Consider the following 19,942-nt stretch of genomic DNA (forward strand, 5'->3'; position numbering starts at 1 on the left):
GAAATCAGGAATGTGTGGTTTTGAGCAGATTGATGAGCACCAAAATAGCTTCTGAACAACAGAAAGTGACAGCAAACTCATCGTAAGGCACATCACATAAGGCTCAGAAGTTTACTTCCCTTAAATCTTTCCTCTAATAACTGTGTGAAATTTTTAAAACTAAAGTATCACTAGTCCAAGTGATCAATTCCAGTTCACAATTGATCACACTGATAGGTCTAAGAGTCAAAGGGATCACACAAACAAGTCTAGTGTCTGCTAATACTAGCTGATAGAATCAAAAAGGGAGAGAACAATCCATCATGGGAAGCAGGATACACAGTAAACTCATAGAATGGCAGATGTCCTAAACAGCACTCTGGCCTCAGAATCAGCCCTTAAGGCATTCGGATATGGCTGAAGAGCCCATGAGAGTATTTTAGGCATGGAAAGCCAAGACACCCTGGGAAAAAAAAAAAAAAGAAGACCTAAATGGAAGATCTCTTCAAGTGAGATCCCAGTGGAAAGAATGGGGCCATCAAAGAAGGAGGTACCTTTCTCTGAAGGGAGGAGAGAACTTCCACTTTGACTGTGACCCTGTCGGAATAAGATCGAAGTTGGTGAACTCAAAAGGCTTCCATAGCCTTGGCAACTCATGACTAGAGCCTAGGGAGATTACTGACACCAAAAACAAGAGTGTCAAATTGTTAAGTCAACAACAGGAGTAGGAGTCACTGTGTACTTACTTCTCATGTGGGATCTGTCCTTAATGTGTTGTCCAATGTGAAGTAATGCTATAACTAGTACTGAAACAGTATTTTACACTTTGTGTTTCTGTGTGGGTGCAAACTGATGAAATCTTTACATAATATATACTGAATTGATCTTCTGTATATAAAGAGAATTGAAAATGAATCTTGATGTGAATGGAATGGGAGAGGGAGCGGGAGAGGGGAGGGGTGTGAGTAGGAGGGAAATTATGGGGGGGGGAGCCATTGTAATCCATTAACTGTACTTTGAAAATTTATATTTACTAAATAAAAAAATCACCATGCATTAATGGACTTTTAGTAGCAATTTACCTCAATAAATTATAATAATTATTAAAAAACTAAAGTATCAGTAACACTTGGATGTATACTGTGCATTTGCAGTAAGCAAACACAGTGGCAACTTGTATATTAATGTGAATGCATTCATTCCTAAACAGACAGCTGGCATGCATACAGAAATCAAATAGAAGAAAAAAAAAGTATTAATTTATCTTCCCATCGTCAGCCAAGGGTTCTAAGAAGAAAGTCTCTTCCTCTCCTAAAAGTGATTGTAAGAATCTTATACATAGGAGGAACATGATTAAGAGGTAACCGTGGAGTGCTACATAATTTTAATTGTTTAATGAAAAGATAATACAAAGTACATCATGCTGGGCCTGAGCAGCTTTACAAGACAGCAAGTGGATCAAGAGTTTCAAAAATCAGAAGGGTCAGATGAGAGAAATCAGATCAGAAAGGATGTTGTACATCCAAGTGATTATTTACATATTCACAAATCACCAACTAAATAAAGACAAAAGTTTCAGGAAATCATTTTATGCTCAAAGTCCTTCTTCCTCAAGGAGCTCAAATTCTACTTGAGGAAACACTGATTAGCTTGTGGCATAAAGTCAATTGCAGAGATATATTTAGAGCATTTATGGGAAGATGAAGGAAGAAACAAGTAGGCATGGGTAGGAAAGACAATGTAGAGTCACAGCAACAATCTTAGAAACCAACAGCAAGCCAAGTGAGAGGGAGAGCAAGACTTTACAAAAGCAGAGGGGTGGAGTTTGAAATATAACCAAAGACATTTTGCCCAGACTCTATATATAATATATTCTGTTGAGCCACCATCATCAGCCAACACTGAGTCAGTAATGAGGGAAGCTGACACAGATAGAAGTAGTGAGGGAGTGATAACAAAATGAAGAAATCCCTTTAACTTACAATGTGGTGACCATCCTTACTTTCAGTTACATTGACAACCAAATGTGCCCTCAATGCAGACTTGTGGTTCCATGCATACAACAGCAGAGACATCAGGTTCAAACTATTGGCCTCATCTCTACTTCTTGCTGGATATTATTAGCATCTTCCTCAGTGTCTGCAGATGTCCTAATTCTAATTCAGCCTGGCTAAGCCTCAGTTATTTTCTAGATTCAGAACTAGAAGAGACGAATGAGACTGCTTCAAAAGAGGGAAGAATTTTTCATAATTTGTTCCCTGCTAGTGAAGGTGTATTGGCTTCACTTTGCCAGGGCTGCAGACAACTGACACAGGTGAAAGTAATATCCTTATCAATTTTTCTGATGGTTCTAATGTAGAAATAAGGCCTTGTGGGTCATACACATAATATTTTTCTCATCAGAATAAACCACTGTGTAAATAAACACACTGATGAAGAAGTTAAGATTTGGAAACAAGCCTTCACTCTACTATATGTATAAGCAGTACAATCTTTGGAAAGTTACAGTCTCCCCACTTATGAAATGTCGCTTCTACTTCATTAAATCTCTGGAAACTGAAAGTAGAATTATGATGCTTCTATATGAAGTTTTCTCACCTTAAGTGGCAGGGGATCATTGCTATTCTGGAAGTCATGGTCAAAAACAATAGCAGCCAAAACGTTTTTAGTTTTATTATTTTGTTTAACATAATCTTCAAATTCTCTTTCCGAAGAAAATCCCAAAACTGTGGAGACAGAGAAATCTGTATGAGTTGTCCACATAATGGTGAAATGTATGACAGCCCTTCCCATCTGTTAGATGGGAAACTACTTCACATGGATGAAGAGTTATAGTAGTAAAAATTTCAAAACGCTGTTGCTCAAACACTGGCATAACAAATTGATATTTGGAGTGGACAACTCTTAGGAGTTTTTAAAATTTTAATCACAAGTTTAAAATAATAATTATTATAATATATATTGAAGCAGATGCTCCAGTGTTTTGAAATTTCCACCTTGAAGGAAAATTAGAAAAAAAAAGTTCACCTAATCTATTCAAAGTTTTATCATAAGAATTTATAATACCTAAATAAAAATACTTATAAGTTTGGGATTCGAATAATTTTATAGTTTAAACATATGTAGCAGTTATACTTCAATATATGAAATGACTGATGAATGATTTGGGCTAAAATAAATTAAACCTAACTGAATTTAACAGTGATTGTAGTATCACTGTACTCTCCCAAATCAAGTCAAAATATTTAGTCATTTTAAATATCTATATATGCATTAGTACATGTTAAAGATTTTCTTAGGAGTAAACATAAGTTTGATGTAAGTAGGATACCAGGGACTTCAACAGCCCATGGAGGGAAATGAAGTTCTATTTAAGATTTAGATAGCTTGACTGGTACAGCTTTTCCTCCAGCAAATCTGCAGTAATATGATTCTTAAAAGCTTCCATAAGAAGCATTATTATTGCAATTGTTGGTGATACTAGCTTGTGAGAACATCCATATCCTCACCAAGGTACTATCTCATGCTTCCAAAGTCCCCATTCCCAAGGTACACTCCTCTACTCTTAGTCACACTTGGTACGTACCTGGGTTCCAAGGTATGACTGTTTCTGAATCTCACAGTCATTTCCCCAAGCCACCTTGCTTGTGCCCACTGAGTTTGAAAAAGCCCGTGCAAACCAGCTCAGCTCTGCCTAATGCCTGCCCACCCAGAACCAAAAGCAGCCCTGATTACATAAAGCTCTAGTCTGTACGAGAATGGTGCTCTCTACCCTTGCCAGTAGTGGGTTTATCCCTGAATAAACCCGTACTGGCTATTGAGTTCGTGGTTTGTCTCCTCTTTGTCTTGTTCTTCTAGTTCTTCTACTCTAACATGGCACTTACTTGACATCTGCACAAAAAATAAATCATTACTATAGTTGTCATGAAACAAAGGAACAGCCCGGCCCAGAGGAAGAAAAGAGGGCAGGTGATCAGTGCAGTGATTAAGATAGACATCCACCTCCTTCAGTGGAGTACCTAGGTCCAGCCCTAAGTCCAGCTTTCTGCTGATGTGTACCCTGAGAGGCTAGTTTCCCATGTGGGAGGACCAGGTTGAGTTCATGACACCTTTGGCCCAGCCCAGTCCAAGCTATCATGGGCACTTAGGGGGTAAAATAGTGTATAGAGGACCTCTATCTGTCTGTTTTTCTCTGTCTCTGATTCTCAAATTAAAATAAAAAAACAGGGGAAGACAAGAATGATGAAGTCACAGATTATGCAACTAATCCTGATTGTGGGGCTAGAAGGCCAATGCTCAGCTTGGGATGTGACTGTGTTCTCAATGATTTGTCTCCTAGACATGTACTTGAGGCAGCCACTGAAAGAACGGACTCAGCCTTCCCACCTTTTCTGTCTAAACTTCAATGCTAGCCTTTAGTTAGCAACATGACAATTCCCCAAGAATGATAAAATATTTATAAACAGCTTTCTCCCTTAGATGAATCAGACATCCTAGCTTTATATGTTACTCCATAGGGCCAGTTAATACTCAGATGCCAATGTTTTTACCTTTTAAGTCATTTATCAGCTTCAAAAACACCCAGGGCACATAGCAGAGCAAGGATTTTTTGGGGCTTCTTGCTAATACTTCCAACACATGGTTAGGAGTGGGAGTGGTGTCCAAGATTTTAGCATGCATCTCAGCACATTAATGCAGCTCACGTAGGTTGCAGGTGGTATCAAGGAAGATCCAATCCATTTTGAAAAACCAAAAATTTACTGTCTTTCTAGCCTATTATACTAAACTAACAGTTGTGATATTTTGTGATACAAATATGCTATCAAGTACAAAATACTGTATTAGAGAAATGTGATTTTTCTTAAGGACTGTCACTAATGAGAAACTTTGATATAAAACTGCAGATTTATTATTGTGAGAAAAGGATTAATAGTAAGCATACTTGATTTTGCCAGATCCAGGGACACCTAGTAAGATAATTCTGAATTATTTTCTGGCAGCAATGTGCCTAGCTGCATATGGAATTAAAATACAAAATACAAGCAGTACCAGGAACTCCCAATCAACATTTCTCACTGTGATGTGATGAGCTAAGAGCCTTATGGAATCAATTGGTCAAAACTATGAAAACTAAGGCACAGGTAAGGCTGGTTTAAAACATAAAATCCAGGTCAAAGGGGTAGAGAGGAGTGGAACACAGGGTTGATTTCCTTAGACCAAGTACTCAAGGGCAAAATATGGTTAAGTTTGGTTACTTCCATTGCCTTGAATGAATTTAGGAAGCAATAACCTAAATTTCAAAAAGGCAGGTTTTACAGATGAGATAGATACGGTCTACTGTTTAAAACCTTTACTGTTTCTCTTTTGTTTCCTGTTTGAAGTGTTTGGTGAGACAGCGTTTCCAAATAGTCACTGGGAGTTTGGGCTTACAGGCAGTACTCCACAGAGGAGGGGGAAGGTGGCAGAGCAGGAATCTGTGGTTACCATGGTAATAAAAGCTAGCATTTACTGAGTGCTCACTATGTGCTGAGCATTACTCTCAACATTCATTTTAATTCATTTGATCTTCCCAACTACCCTATAATTGGGCATTTTTTTCCTCTGTTTACAAGTGATAAAGTATGCTCTTTTTTTCTGGTTTCTTATTGAAATAAAGCTATATAGAGAAATGAATGTGTGAAGATAGCGGTATGCTGGTTGTGTGATATAAACCACAGAGGTCTTCAATTATGAGCCATTTTACACTCAAGTCACTTGACATCTCAATCAGTTGTCATTTCTCTTAACCTTATTTCCTTTCCATCTCAGATTCCTGACTCTATCACTCCAACAAATATTCAAATTCTTCAACTCATCTCTTTCATTTTCCATTCCAGTAACGTGGCCAAAAATCCTCCAATATTAGAACAAAATAACTTACAACATATGGTAATTTTCTTAGCCTAATTTGTTTGCCCTGATGGAACACTAAACACATGTGCACACATACATGAACATAAAATTATTTTTAATAATATTTGAAAGGCAGTTACAGAGAGAAAGAGAGGGAGGGAAGGAGACAGACAGACAGACACACACACACGCACACATACATACATACACAGATCTTCTGTCCACTGGTTCACTCCCAAAATGGCTGCAACAGCCTTGGCTGGACCAGGCAAAAGCAAAGAGCCTGGGACTCTTTCCAGGTCTCTCACATTGGTGGCTGGGGCCCAAGCATTTGGGCCATCTTCCACTGCTTTCCCAGGCACATTAGCAGAAAGCTGGATTGGAAGTGGAGCAGCCAGGACTTGAACAAGTGATCATATGGGATGCTGGTGTCACAGGCTTAACCTGTGGCACCACAATACCAGTCCCAACATGCAACTATTTCCTTGAACCCTGGACTGGATACCTAGTTTTTCTTTCAAACTTTTTTATGCATAAAAACACAAATCCTGGAATGATGCAGTAACATTTGTCAGAACTGAAACCCAGCTGGAATGAGGAGCCAACAACAGTAAAGTTGCACAGGTGCACATCTGAGCAGTTCCTCTCCACCTTCCTTGCAGTTACTTTAGTTCTGCTTCTCCTGGTTAGGTTTCATTTTCTTTATTTCATCATTCTAGATCTCTTCACATGTCTAAAATCCTTAGACTAGATGTTTCAAATATGAACAAGATTATTTTGTTTTACACTATCTCAAAACTTCCCCCCCTCCTCCCTGCCTCAGCCCAATTGGAATTGTAGGTTTTGTCATGCTCATGCCATCATGAGACAGAATTCAAGGAAACCAAAAGACAGTTCAGCAATTCTCAACAACCTAGGACTTAACTAGCTGGAGCACAGCTTGTCCCAGCAAGGAAACACCTTAGAGAGAACTGAATCCTCCCCTTCTCCCTCAGGCCTGATTCTTTCACTTTCTACTATCTAAAGATGTCTGAGAAGTGGGGCTGGTAGAAGAACATTTGAGGCACGCCCTTGGAGGGTGGTTCATGTGAGATGTTGAAATATCACAATCCAAGTTTGGCCTAATTCTCTGTTTCCTGACTCACTAAGCAATCACTTGCTGCCACACCCACTGTAACCAACTTCCATCAAACACCATACTATGGATCCACTTGATACTGTAACCTCAAACTGTAAGATGAAGTAAATGCTTTTATTTCCCAAAGAAACTCCTCTCAGGTATTTTAGCTAAAGTAACAAAAAGTAGAAAAATACAGAAAATTGGTAAAAAGAAGTGGGGTTGTTACTATGAACTATACCTGAAGGTATGGAGGAGCCTTTGGAACTGGGCTGCTGGGAAAGTATACAACAGTGGACAAGCAGGATGGACAAAGCCTAGAATACTGTAAGCTGAGTGTTTCAAGAAATTCTGGTGATGTCTCAGGAGGCTAGAATGCTGGTTGAAATGTGAACTGTATAGGCCAGGCTGATGAGTTTTCAGATAGAAATGAGATTCCTATTGGGAACTGGAATAAAGACCACTGATGTTACATGTGGCAAAGAACTTGGCTGTTCAGTATCCCTGTCTAGGGAGTTTGCGGCAGGCTGAACTTAATGATGGTGGACTGACTTGTTTGCAGAGAAGATTTCAAAGCAGCACAATGTTCACACGGCAGAAGGCACATTAGGAGGGAGCTGGGTTGGAAGCTGAGCACCTTGGACTTGAACTGGCACCCATATGGGATGCCAGCACCACAGATGGCGGCTTAACCTGTTGCACCACAGCACTGGCCCCCACAAAAGTTCATAATAAACTTAAGAGGTTAATACCTGGTCATAATGATATGCTAACAAAGTTGTACTTGAGACATTTACTCGTGAAGATCCAGCTAAAAAGTTTATGTTTCTGCGGGGCCGGCACCATGGCACACTAGGTTAATCCTCCACCTGTGGCACTGGCATCCCATATGGGCGCTGGCTGTAGTCCCAGCTGCTCCTCTTCCATAGCTCTCTGCTGTGGCCTGGGAAAGCAGTAGAAGATGACCCAAGTGCTTGGGCCCCTGCACCCATGTGGGAGACCCAGAAGAAGCTTCTTGTTCCTGGCTTTGGACTGGCACAGCTTCCGCCATTGCGGCCATTTGAGGAGTGAACCCACGGACAGAAGACCTTTCTCTCTGTCTCTCCCTCTCACTGTCTATCTCTACCTCTCAAACAAATAAATATTTTTTTAAAAAAGGTTATGTCTTTGCTAAAACAATTTAATAATATGATTTCTACAGAAAATCTTAATTTCTAACCTTTCATGTTGGAGTTTAAATTGTCTTTCACATTTTCAACAATATTCTGTACTGCAGTACTTTTGGAAGGTACATAAGCCAATTCCCAAGGATAAGGAGTAGTAGCAGGAGCACCGATGAATGTAGGCACATTGTCAACTTGCTGAGCACTATAATTGAAAGGTCCATTCTTCTTTACAACAACAAATTTGCGTGCTAACAAAATTCCAACACCAAATACAATCGTTAAGAATATTTCTGTAAGTAAATTAATAATTCGCCGCTTCTATAGGAGGAAAAAATAAGATTATGTTAACTGACCTCAGAGGTCATTAATTTTGCAAATGGCTAATTCTTTTATATTAAGTTAAACAAATACTTCATGAAAGAATACATAAGTTGTCAAAAAGCACAGCTTCACTACAGAACTCTGTATTTGTCACATATAGCCCCTGAACTGGGAAAATGAAAACAGAATAAATTGAAATATGGTGATCAGGCTCTCATAATTTTCCCATGTGGCCAATGAACTATTGCAACAAAACTATGGATAGTTCAACTTACCTTTAAAATAAAATTCTTCCAGAGAAGACTCCTAAATGCTCTAAACTCCAACCAGGCCATTCTTCAACAAGAATGGAAGTTCAACTCTATGGAGGGAGAAAAGATTTAAATGAAAAAATATTTAAGAATATCTGACAATATGAAAATTTTACATACTTACTTAAATTTAAGTTAATTTGCTAATCAAGCCTTAAAAATGATAATAATAATAATAATAAGCACTTAAAATATTTGAGAAGTTGTTTATCCCTGCATTTTTAACTTATTTAATATCCTCTTATGTACAAAATGTCAAAGAACAAAACAAAAATCAAGGAATTATTGATGTAAGCTACCAACAAAACAGTATGTATGCTTACATAACTCCAAGCCTATAATACCAGTTTGACATGCAAATTTATCAGATTTGAGTATTATTGCCCTAATAATATTGTTGAGAGGAACAGATTGGCAATTAATTGAATGTTATATCCATCTAAAATTCATGTTAAATCCTAACGCCCGAGGTAATGATATTTAGAAGTAGGAACTTTGGGAGGTGATTAGAATGAGATTAGTGCCCTTTAGTCCCAGAGTCATTCCTCTCACTATGACAGGACACAAAGAAGTGACAGCCATCTGTGAGCCAGGAAAATGATCGTTTGCCAGACACTGAAGCTACTGTATATCTTTGTACCCAGCATTCAGAACTATGAACAATAAATGTCTTCTGATTGTAAGTCATGCAGTCTACGGTATTTTGTTATAGCATACCAAAGCAAATGGATTCATTCTTATATTTAACATTTGCTGAACACCTATCATGTGCCACACCAGGTATAGGAGAATTATGGGAAATAAAGCCAATCATTCATGATGTATTAATAATAATTATAATAATATAACATTAATTATTAATAACCAAGGATCTGAAGTTAGATGCTAGATCAAAATTCCAGCTCTACCACTAATAGTGTGACTTTGAACCCTGGACTTAAATTCTTGGAGGTACGAGGAAAAGAGCTAGAATTCAGGATCGGGAATAGGGATATATTAGATTAGGATCTCCCCTTACAAGAAAGGATGAACCTGAAGGAGACTGGCCTTCATGGGGATTTAGCACAGCTTTACACAATCTCAATCCCTAACACCAGATAAAGGTGACCCAAGACTTCAAGTGCCCACAGGTACCTGACATAAAAACAATAAATCTTTTCTGAAGAAAAATAAAAATTCCAGAGTCAACTACTCCTACGAGCATTTTCCCTCTGAATATAACATAATATAAGTATGAAAGCTATTAGAAAATCTCTATTACTAGTAATGAATATCCTTGCAACCTTGGGATAGGCACAGATTTCTTAAAGAGTATATAAAGGACATAAACCATTAAAAATGGGTTTTAGCAAAACCTAACATATGTCTATCAGAAACCAACATCAAGAAACTAGTAGAAGTCTGGGCCTCCAGGCCCACCCTGCATAATCACAGGTTCTGGGTCTGCACAGCACACACAGCTGCCGGTTTGGCCCCTACAGATAGATATAAGATCTAGACCTGCCCAGTGCCAGGCTAGCCTCTGCAACCTCAGGCTCAGACTGATACCATGGTAGACTGGGTCTGCAAAATCTTCCTACAGCTCCAACCTCCAGAGCAGTCCAGGAAACTAATTCTTCAGGCCTTCCCCAGGGAAAGCCAATTCCAACGGTCCCAGGCTCCAGACCAGCCCAAGCACTAGATAGTCCCTAGTGTCCTTGGGTTTTAGGCTCAAATCAGCATCAAAGTAACTTGCACAGAACCAGGTTCCAGACCCATAGATAGGCCAATCAGACCCAATAGCCTTTGGCTTTGGCTTCAAGGACTGGCCACCTGAGTAAGAGCTTCAGGTTCTCAGCACTGGGCTGGCCACTACAACCAAGGGCTTCAGGCCTACTCCAGCACCAGACTAGCACACCCGGGGACTATATCCTAAGTGGGCACCTGTAGACATGGGCTCCAGGCCTCCCTAGTGCTGGCTTTGTGTGCCCTGGTCCTGGGCTGTCTCAAATCCAAGGCCATCCCTTGTACAACTAGGCCAGAAAGTACAAATTCAGCCTCCAGGCCAGCATAAGAAGAAATAGGCTCTTAGCTGGTCCTCAAAGCCCCAGATGCTCAATAAGCCCCAGTGGCTCTAGGCACCAGGTTAATAACCAAACCATAAGCTAGGACTAGTCTTCAAAGAACCAAGATCCACGCCAGCTCAAGCACCAGGCCAGCCTCAAGTTCTGGACCGTTCCATGTGGTCCTGGACTCTACAGGATTTAGGGTCCAGGCCTGCTCCAGAACACAGGGGCCAGTGTCATGCCAGCAGACCTCAATGCCTGACTAGACCCAGGGCCTTAAGGTCCGAGGACATCTGCAGATCCATGCCCCAGGCCAGCCACTACAGAATCAGGAACAGAAGTGCCCTTAAAGACTCAGGTTCCAGGACCATCTCAACTCCAGGCCAGCCCCTACAGACTCAATCTCAAGGTCTACTCTACCACCAGGTTAGCTCCTCTGGACACAAGCTTCAGTCTTGGCTCCAGGAAAACAGCCTGGAAGCCCAACCTTATGGATCCAGGCTTTGGGTCATACTCAGCCAATCCAAGTATCAGATTCACCCACCTGTTGACCCAAGGACTTCAGCAGCAAACCTGTTCTTGGATCATGTCAGTTGGCCTGCTCAGAGTCACTGGATGGGCTGACTGGAGAAGGACTCTTAAACACAAAGCCAGTCTGCAAAGATTGGAATAAGTCCATAGCTTCTTCAAATCCATGGCAATAAGGAACATGAAAATCCATGGACACATTAACACAATAATCTCCCATTAGCTGAACTGAAAGAAATGGAGGTATATGAACTTTCTGACAAAGAATTCAAAATAATCATTTTAAGGAAGCTCAGCAAGGTACATGAAAATATAGAAAAAAAAATCAATGAAATACAGAAGACAAAAATGACTGAAATGCAAAATTTAACAGAAAGATTAAAATTACTTTGAAAAATAAACAAATTCTGGAGCTGAAAAATACAACAGAGACCATCAACACAGAAATGACCAAGCAGGGCAAATAATAGGTGCACTCTAAAAAAAGTTGTTTGATGATATACAGTCCAATATTAGAAAAGATGGAAAGGAATAATGAAAGCTTATGGGACTTATGAGACAGAATTAAAAGAGTGAATTTTTGAGTCATAAGTGCTCATGAAGTCTAAGAGAGAAAAGAATAGAACGCTTTGGGGAAAAATATAAACAACCAGGTACAGGAATTCCAAAGATTTCTAATCATTCTCAGATGAAACAAGACTCACCAAGAAATATTACAATCAAACTGTCAAAAATCAAGCATAGGGGCAGCCATTTGTCCTAGCAGTTAAGATGCTGGTTAAAGGGACAGCACTGTGGAATAGTGGGTAAGGTAAAACCACCACCTGTGGCGCTGGCATCCTAAACAAGTACCAGCTTGTGTCCCAGCTGCTCCTTTTCCAATCTAGCTCTCTGCGATGGCCTGGGAAAGCAGTAGAGGATGGCCCAAGTGCTTGGGCCCGTGCACCCATGCTGGGGACCCAGAAGAAGCTCCAGGCTTAGAATCGGCCCAGTTCCAGCCATTGCAGCCATTTGGTAAATGAACCAGTGGATGAAGACCTTTCTCTCTGTCTGTAACTTTACCTCACAAATAGATAAATCTTAAGAAAAAAAAAAAAAAACGATGCTGGTTGAGATACCCATATGAGAGTGTCTGGGTTTGATATCTGCTTCCAACTTGGTTGTAGTTCCCTGCTAATGCAGCCTCTAGAAGACAATAGTAATGGCTCAAGTAATTAGGTTTCTGATACCCACATGCAAGACCTGTATTTAGTTCTCAGATCCTCTTTGGCCTCAGCCAACCTCTGTCAAAGGCATTTGGAGTGAAAACTAGTGGCTGGGAGTTCTGTCTCTCAAATAGCATATAGCAGAGTTCCAATGAGGCAGCAGATTTCTCAAGAGAAACTTTACAGAACAAGAGGGAATGTGATGATATAGTCAAAGTGATGAAGGGGGTAAAAAAGACCACTGTACTTGCTAAGCCTGTCCTGCAGAAATGAAGGAGATAAACACTTTCCCACATAAACAAAAGCTACCTGAGTTCATCGCCACCAGAAGAGCCTACAAGAAAGAGGAAATTCTCAAGCTGAAAGAAAAGGTGCTAGGTAGTAACACAGAGATACAAGAAAGAATAAAACTCATTTGTAAATGTACACAAATTGAAAATATTCCAGTACTGTAATGGTGATATGTAAATCACGTATGTGTTTAGTATGAAGGTTAACACAGAACAATCCATCTTAATACTGAATACACATTTTTCTCCAATACACACTGTTAAGTTTCAAAGACACATTAGGCCACAAAATGAGTCTTTAAAAATTCAGGAAGACTGAAATCATATCAAGCAAGAATCTTTTCCTCCCACAATGTTATAAAAACAGTATATTTCACTTTGTGTTTCTATGGGGGTGCAAACTGTTGAAATCTTTACTTAATGTATACTAAACTGATCTTCTGTAAAAAAAAAAAAAAAAAAGAAGAAGAAGAAATTATCAATTCCCAACTTGACTCTCACTGGGATTAAACATGACAATAGGTCTGATCTGATTTCATCATCATTTAAAAAATCATCTATTATTTTTCACTTTATGTTTCTGTGTAGGAGCAAACTGTTGAAATCTTTACTTAATGTATGCTAAACTGATCTTCTGTAGATAAAGAGAATCGAAAATGAATCCTCATGTGAATGGAAGGGGAGAGGGAGTGGGAAAGGGGAGGGTTGCGGGTGGGAGGGACGTTATGGGGGGGCATTGTAATCCATAAGCCGTACTTTGGAAATTTATATTCATTAAATAAAAGTTAAAAAAAAAAAAACAGACTTTAGGACTGGCGCCGTGGCACACTAGGTTAATCCTCTGCTGGTTCTAGTTCCAGCTGCCCCTCTTCCAGTCCAGCTCTCTGCTATGATCTGGGAAAGCAGTAGAAGATGTCCCAAGTGCTTGGGCCCCTGTAACCACATCGGAGACCAGGAGGAAACACCTGGCTCCTGCCTTTGGATCGGCGCAGCTCCAGCCATTGTGGCCACTTGGGGAGTGAACCAACAGGAGAAAGACCTTTCCGTTTCTCTCTCTCTCTCACTGTCTGTATCTCTGCCTGTCAAATAAATAAATAAAATCTTTAAAAGAAAAAAGCCAGACTTCAGTAACAGGAGATATTTTGGAAAATTCACAAACATATGGAAATTAAATAACATGCTACTGAATAACTAATGGATCAATGAAGACCTCAAAGGGAAATTAAAAATATTTTGAGAAAAATGACACTGGAAACACAACAAACTAAAACCTACAGGATATAGCAAAAGTAATTATAAGAGGAAAATTTGTAACAATAAACACCTACAGCAAACAAGATCTTTTGTTTCTCTTTGTAAGCACAAAGTTAGAAGAAGGGGAGATAAAGATGAGAGCATACAAATGAAATAGAGGCTAGAAAAACAAAATAAAAGATCGACGAAACATCATGAAAGATAAATTTCCATGACATTGGTAAACATGTTATATATATAAACCCATATATAAACCCAAACGTATAGGCAACAATAATAAAAATAAAAATAGACAAATAGTATTACATGGAATAAGTTTCTACTCAGCAAAGGAAGCAATCAACAGTGAAAAGAAAACCTACAGAACAGAATATTTGCAAATCATACATAGTAGATAAAGAACCTAACAGCAAGAAAAAAACTAGATTAAAAAATGGACAAAGGATCTGAACAGATGTTTCTCAAAAGGAGATATATAAATGGCAGGAAGGATATGAAGAAGTGCTATCATCAGGGAAATGCAAATCAAATCCACAATGAGATGATCACCTCAAACCTCTCAGAATGGCTGTGCAACACTGTTGTGAGTTCTTAGGGAGGGTTGTTATAAACGAGCAACTCTGATCCCACCTAGGCCTCTCTGCGGGTGGATAGAGATGTAACCACTTCCCAGATAGAGATGTAACCACTTCCTGGCTTCTGCCTGTGCTTCTACCATTGTCATCCAGGCCATGAGGTGATGCAGCAAATGGGTGGGCCCTCACCACAGAGTCTATACTCTGCTGTTTGGGCTTTCAGCTTCAAAACTATGGGTTACAAAAACCTCTTTTTATTCATAAGTAGTCTGTGTTGGTAAACGTTTTTCATTTTGCTACTGAAAAGTTAACACAATTTCAATTATGAAAAAATAGGCTTTTTCAAAAAATTAAAGCTGTCATATCACCCTAGCAATCCCACTCCTAGTTATACATCCAAAGGAAATGAAATCAGTATGTTGAAGAAATATCTGCACTCCCCCATTCATTGTAGCATCAGTTACAACAGCCAAGACATGGAATTGGCCTCAGTATACATCAATGGGTAAATGAATAAGGAAAATGTGACCTACATTGGGTACTTCAAAAAGTTCACAGAGGGACCAGTGTTGTGGCACAACAGGTTATGCCACTGCCAGAAATACTGCCATCCTGTGTAAGTGCTAGTTTGAGTCCCAGATGCTCCACTTCCAATCCAGCTCCCTGGCTATGAGCCTGGGAAAGTAGTGGAAGATGGCTCAAGTGTTTGGGACCCTTCCATCTTATGGGGAACCCAGATGGAACTCTAGGCTCCTGGGTTGGGTCTGGCCCAGGCCTGGCTGTTACAGCCGTTTGAGGAGTAAATGAGCAGATGGAAGACATCTCTCTCAATCTCTGTTGCTGTCTCTCTCTCTCTATAACTCTGCTTTTCAAACAAATAAATCTTTTAAAAGTTCATAAAAATGTGCATTATTAAAAAACTGCATGGATTTCAAAATTTTTTTGCACACCAAAATAAATTGACCTTTTAATTCCATTTTTCCATGAAGCCTTTGAAAGAACTTTATATAAGCAAAGGAAGGCTTAAAAAAGAAGGAAATTCTGCCATTGTAACAACATGGATAAACCTGGAGAATATAATGTTAAGTGAAATAAGCCCAACTCAGAAATTCAAGTACTACATGATTTCACTTACATATGGAATCTAAAAGAGTTGAATTCATAGAATTACAGAGTAGAATAGTGTTAACTAGGGGCTGGATGGGATAGGTTGGGGTAGCAGTTGGGCTGGTATTGGCCAAGGAATATAAAATTTCATTTAGATAGGAGTAATAATTTCAAGAGATTTACTGTTCAATCTGGATACTATAGTTAATAATTCAATGTTATAGTCTTAAAAACTGCTAAGATTTAAACATTCATACCATAAAAAATAAGTATGGAAGGTAATATGTATGTTAATAAGCTCAATATAGTCATTATACAATATACACACATTTCAAAACAATATGGTATATGTTAATTACATACAACTTCTATTTGTGCATTAAAATTTTTATTAACGTTAAAAACATTCTAAAATTAATAACTGTACATTTTATAGGCTATTATGTAACATTTCAATTTGTATAAACAATGTATACTGATCCAATTAGGGCAGTCAACAGTTCTCTTTCTTTGATATTACTTTACAATTGGATAATGGGTACCAAATCAGAGTTAAATCAAAGAAATAAGTTCCCAATGTTACACAGCATGGTGGGGTGACTACAGTTCATAATAATCTGTCATATTAAAGTATGAATAGAAGAAAGGAGGTACAAGGATCCAATCATTAACAAAACATCTTTAAAAAGGAAAATAAGTAGGAAAGTCACTGACTGAGAGAAATTATTCACAGAAGACCTATAAGCACTGCCTGCACTGCTGCAACCCAATAATAAAAGAACAATCCACTATTTTTAATGGTTACAAAACCTGACCATATATTTCATTTAGAAAGATGTGTGTTATACATACATACTGCTAAAAAGCACAGGAAAAACATAACCTATTGGTTAAAACCAAATGAGATATCTTCCAACAGATACTAGAACGGTTAAAATATTGACAATATTAAATAGTTGAGCAAAAAGCCTCATTAATTATCCATGATCTGTAAGATGGTACAAATATCCCTTTCTACCTAAAGGAAGGTAATAAAATCTGCCCTGAGAAAAGTGCCTGCCTTGTACCAGCAGGAGGAAATCCTTCTCATGAGAGATGGAGTTGGCCTCAAAATGGCTCTGTATAAATAAATCTACAAAGATAGCCTTTCTCACCCAATAGTTGTCCCCATGCATTTCTTACTCACCACCCCTACCTAAAATCCCTTTGCATTGTCACTTTTCTACAACTTTATTATTTTTTGTTACATAAGTATATAAGTTCTTGTTCCTAACTACTTCTTCAGATCTCTTGTCTTCCTTATAATGACTTTCACATGCATATAAAAATAGTAAAAACAATTTGTACGCTTTGCTCCTGTTAATGTCTCACAACAGTTTACTTCTCTGGACTAGTCACAGAATCTAAGAGGGTAAAAGGAAGTTTTTTCCTTTCTTAAATGCTAAACATGTGTTTCTTTATGAGAGTCTGGAATTTGGGTATATGGTAGCAAAGGGTGCCTATGTGTTCAAATGCTTAACAACAATTTGAGGTATGAGCCTCTGGCTTATTTGGGTGGAAACATCATGAGAATATGTACAACTTTACAATTCAGGGGAAGAGTGTATCCTGACTCTTCATTGAAAGGAATGAGTTCATGGAGACAGAAACCAAGATGGTGGCCAAGTAAGATGCTTCAGTGACCACCTCTCAATAGAGACACCAATTTTAACAGCAATTCATACACCAAATCACTTTCACAAGAGCTATGGAAACTAGCCAAGTGTTTGTGGATGGAATCTCTGTACTTTCCCCAGTGTTAGGTAGAGACCTGTACCCTGGTATAACAGACTTGTTTTGGCATGAATAACTATGAGGGTCACAAGGGCTTAGTGTATACCCTAAAGATTGCACAGGGCCAAATGACTGTGAGACTCAGTTGTGACCCACCTGGCACCTGCCTGCATAACTGAGGGTCTGCCATTACATTCCCACAGCTTTAGCCACACAGCAAGGAACCACAGGACTATTTGAGGACTCTGAGAGGATGGTAAAATCCAACATTAAGCATATCTTAACAGCCCCTGTCCATAGGTCAGTTCCTTCAGATAGAGCCTCTGGACTTGCTTTAGAGAAAGTAGACCTCTATGGTTCCAGCTGATCAATCTATATCTCATTTAGTATCACGAGCTGTGGCTGGTAGGAACTGCATCATTCAAGTCCACCTTAACAGCTGACAAGGGGGGCTTTGATATGTTAAGACTGCAGATTGGTGCTTCCTCACATGGGGCACCAAATGTTAGGAAAAGAGGCATAGAACAGAGAGGAAGCAGAATACAAATCTACAGCAAGACCAAATTTACTCAGAGAAAATAAATCCGCAGAGGTGGGTGAGGAACTGCTGGTGTGCACATTGATGGAACATGTGGCAGGAGGCCCCAAACCCAGGGGAGCAGCCTTTTTATATGTTAGGAGGGCTAGGGGTGGGGGTGGGGTGGGAGCACTAGGCAGAGGTGAATTCCTCAGAACTGGTCTTTCCTGTAGCCACCTGACCTCTGATCCTGGGGAAGAATGTGGGGGTAGGGTGTAAAGACAATAGGGTGTGAGACAGAACTGAGATTCAAGGGCAAGGATAAATTCCAGTATTATCCTCTTTTGGCCAATGAGGGAGAATGGCTGGAGCTTATGTCTTTGTTCCATCATATACCACCCTCAGGCTGCAGTGGACTTGTTGGGCTGTGGGCTCTGGATGTGATGTAGCTAGCATTGTGGCATTAGTGGACATAGGGTAAGTCTGAGTCTGCCACAGGCTTCACAACAGGAATGTAGCAATGGACTGCTCCTTTTAAGCACTTCCCCAGTTCAATACAAACAACACATCAATTGCAGATTTGGGACACATTTGAGTTTGGGGAATATAACAGGAATGAATCAGAAGAAAAATATCAACAGCCGACCTGGGTAAAACCTTGACTTTTGGTGAAAGCTAATGTTCAAATAGCAGAAGTATCCACTGGCTGAGAGAAAATGCCGGCTTACAATTTCTAGGACAGCCACAAAGTCAGATTACTGTAACTAATTCTTCATGTGCTGATGATGTCAAACACCAAAAATCACCAGGAATTTCTGGGGAAACATGACCTCATCTAAAGAACAAGAAAAGGTGCCAAAAACCAACCATCTAGCAATTGAAATTTTCAAATACTTAGATGGAAACTTTCAATTATCTATTTTATAGAAACTCAACAAACTTCAAGAGAACACAAAGAAATGATTTATCATTCTAATAGAACTGATAAAGAGGTAGAAGCAACTAGACAAAATTAAACAGGAATCCTTCAAGAGAAAAGTACACCAACTAAAAGTAAAAAATGCAACAAAGGGGCTGGCGCTGTGGTATAGTGGGTAAAGCCACTGCCTGAATTGCTGGCATCACATATGGCACCTGTTTGAGTCTCGGATGCTCCCCTTTTAATCAGCTCTCTGTGTATGGCCTAGGAAAGTTGTGGAGGATGGCTCAAGTGCTTGGGCCCCTGCACTCACGTGCAGAGACCCAGAAGAAGCTCCTGGCTTCTGGCTTCAGATCAGCTCAGCTCTAGCAGTTTTGGCCATTTGGGGAGTGAACCAGTGAATGGAAGATCTCTCTCTCTCTCTCTCTCTCTCTCTCTCTCTCTCTGTTTCTACCTCTCTCTGTAACTCTATCTTTCAAATAAATAAAATAAATCATTTCAAAAAGTACAACAGGAAGAATCAGTAGCAGAACATGTCAAACAGAAGAAAGAATTAATAAGCTTGAATATAGGGATTGAAATACATGGTTAGGGAAGAACAAAGAATTGTGAGGAAGTAAGAAAGCTTAAATAAATTTGGTACAGCATGGAAAGAGCAAATAGCTGAATTACAGGGATTCAAGAGGGACTTGAGAATGCCAAAGTTACAGAAAGCATATTCAGAGAGATTATGACAGAAAACTTTCCCAAACTAGAGAAGATACAACTATCCAGGTACAGGAAGGTCAAAGCTGTTGTGCTCAGGAAAGCAGAAGGAGATGGCTCAAGTGTTTGGGCCCCTACTACTTATGTGGGAAACCAGGATGAATTTTCTGGCTTCCAGCTGGCCCAGCTCTGGCCCTTGCAGCCATATGGGGAGTGAACCAGCAGATGGAAGATCTCT

General features: G+C 39.4%; 1 protein-coding gene across 4 annotated transcripts in view; it reads right to left on the reverse strand.

Moving 5' to 3' along the window:
* The window catches only part of LOC100353012 (phospholipid-transporting ATPase ABCA3), a 123,510-nt gene that overhangs the window by 92,649 nt on the left and 10,919 nt on the right, over positions 1-19,942 (reverse strand). For 2 of the 4 annotated variants that reach the window (XM_017342510.3, XM_051847877.2), the window contains exons 2-4: positions 8,751-8,836; positions 8,208-8,472; positions 2,578-2,705 (exon numbers count right to left, since the gene is read on the reverse strand). In XM_017342510.3, the coding sequence (XP_017197999.2) occupies positions 2,578-2,705; positions 8,208-8,472; positions 8,751-8,810 (453 nt within the window). In that variant the 5' untranslated portion in view covers positions 8,811-8,836. The remainder of the gene's footprint in view (positions 1-2,577; positions 2,706-8,207; positions 8,473-8,750; positions 8,837-19,942) is intronic. The other 2 variants (XM_051847878.2, XM_070064640.1) reach the window with 2 other exon arrangements.

This window comes from Oryctolagus cuniculus, chromosome 19 (assembly GCF_964237555.1).
Source record: "Oryctolagus cuniculus chromosome 19, mOryCun1.1, whole genome shotgun sequence".
Classification (NCBI taxonomy): Eukaryota; Metazoa; Chordata; class Mammalia; order Lagomorpha; family Leporidae; genus Oryctolagus; species Oryctolagus cuniculus.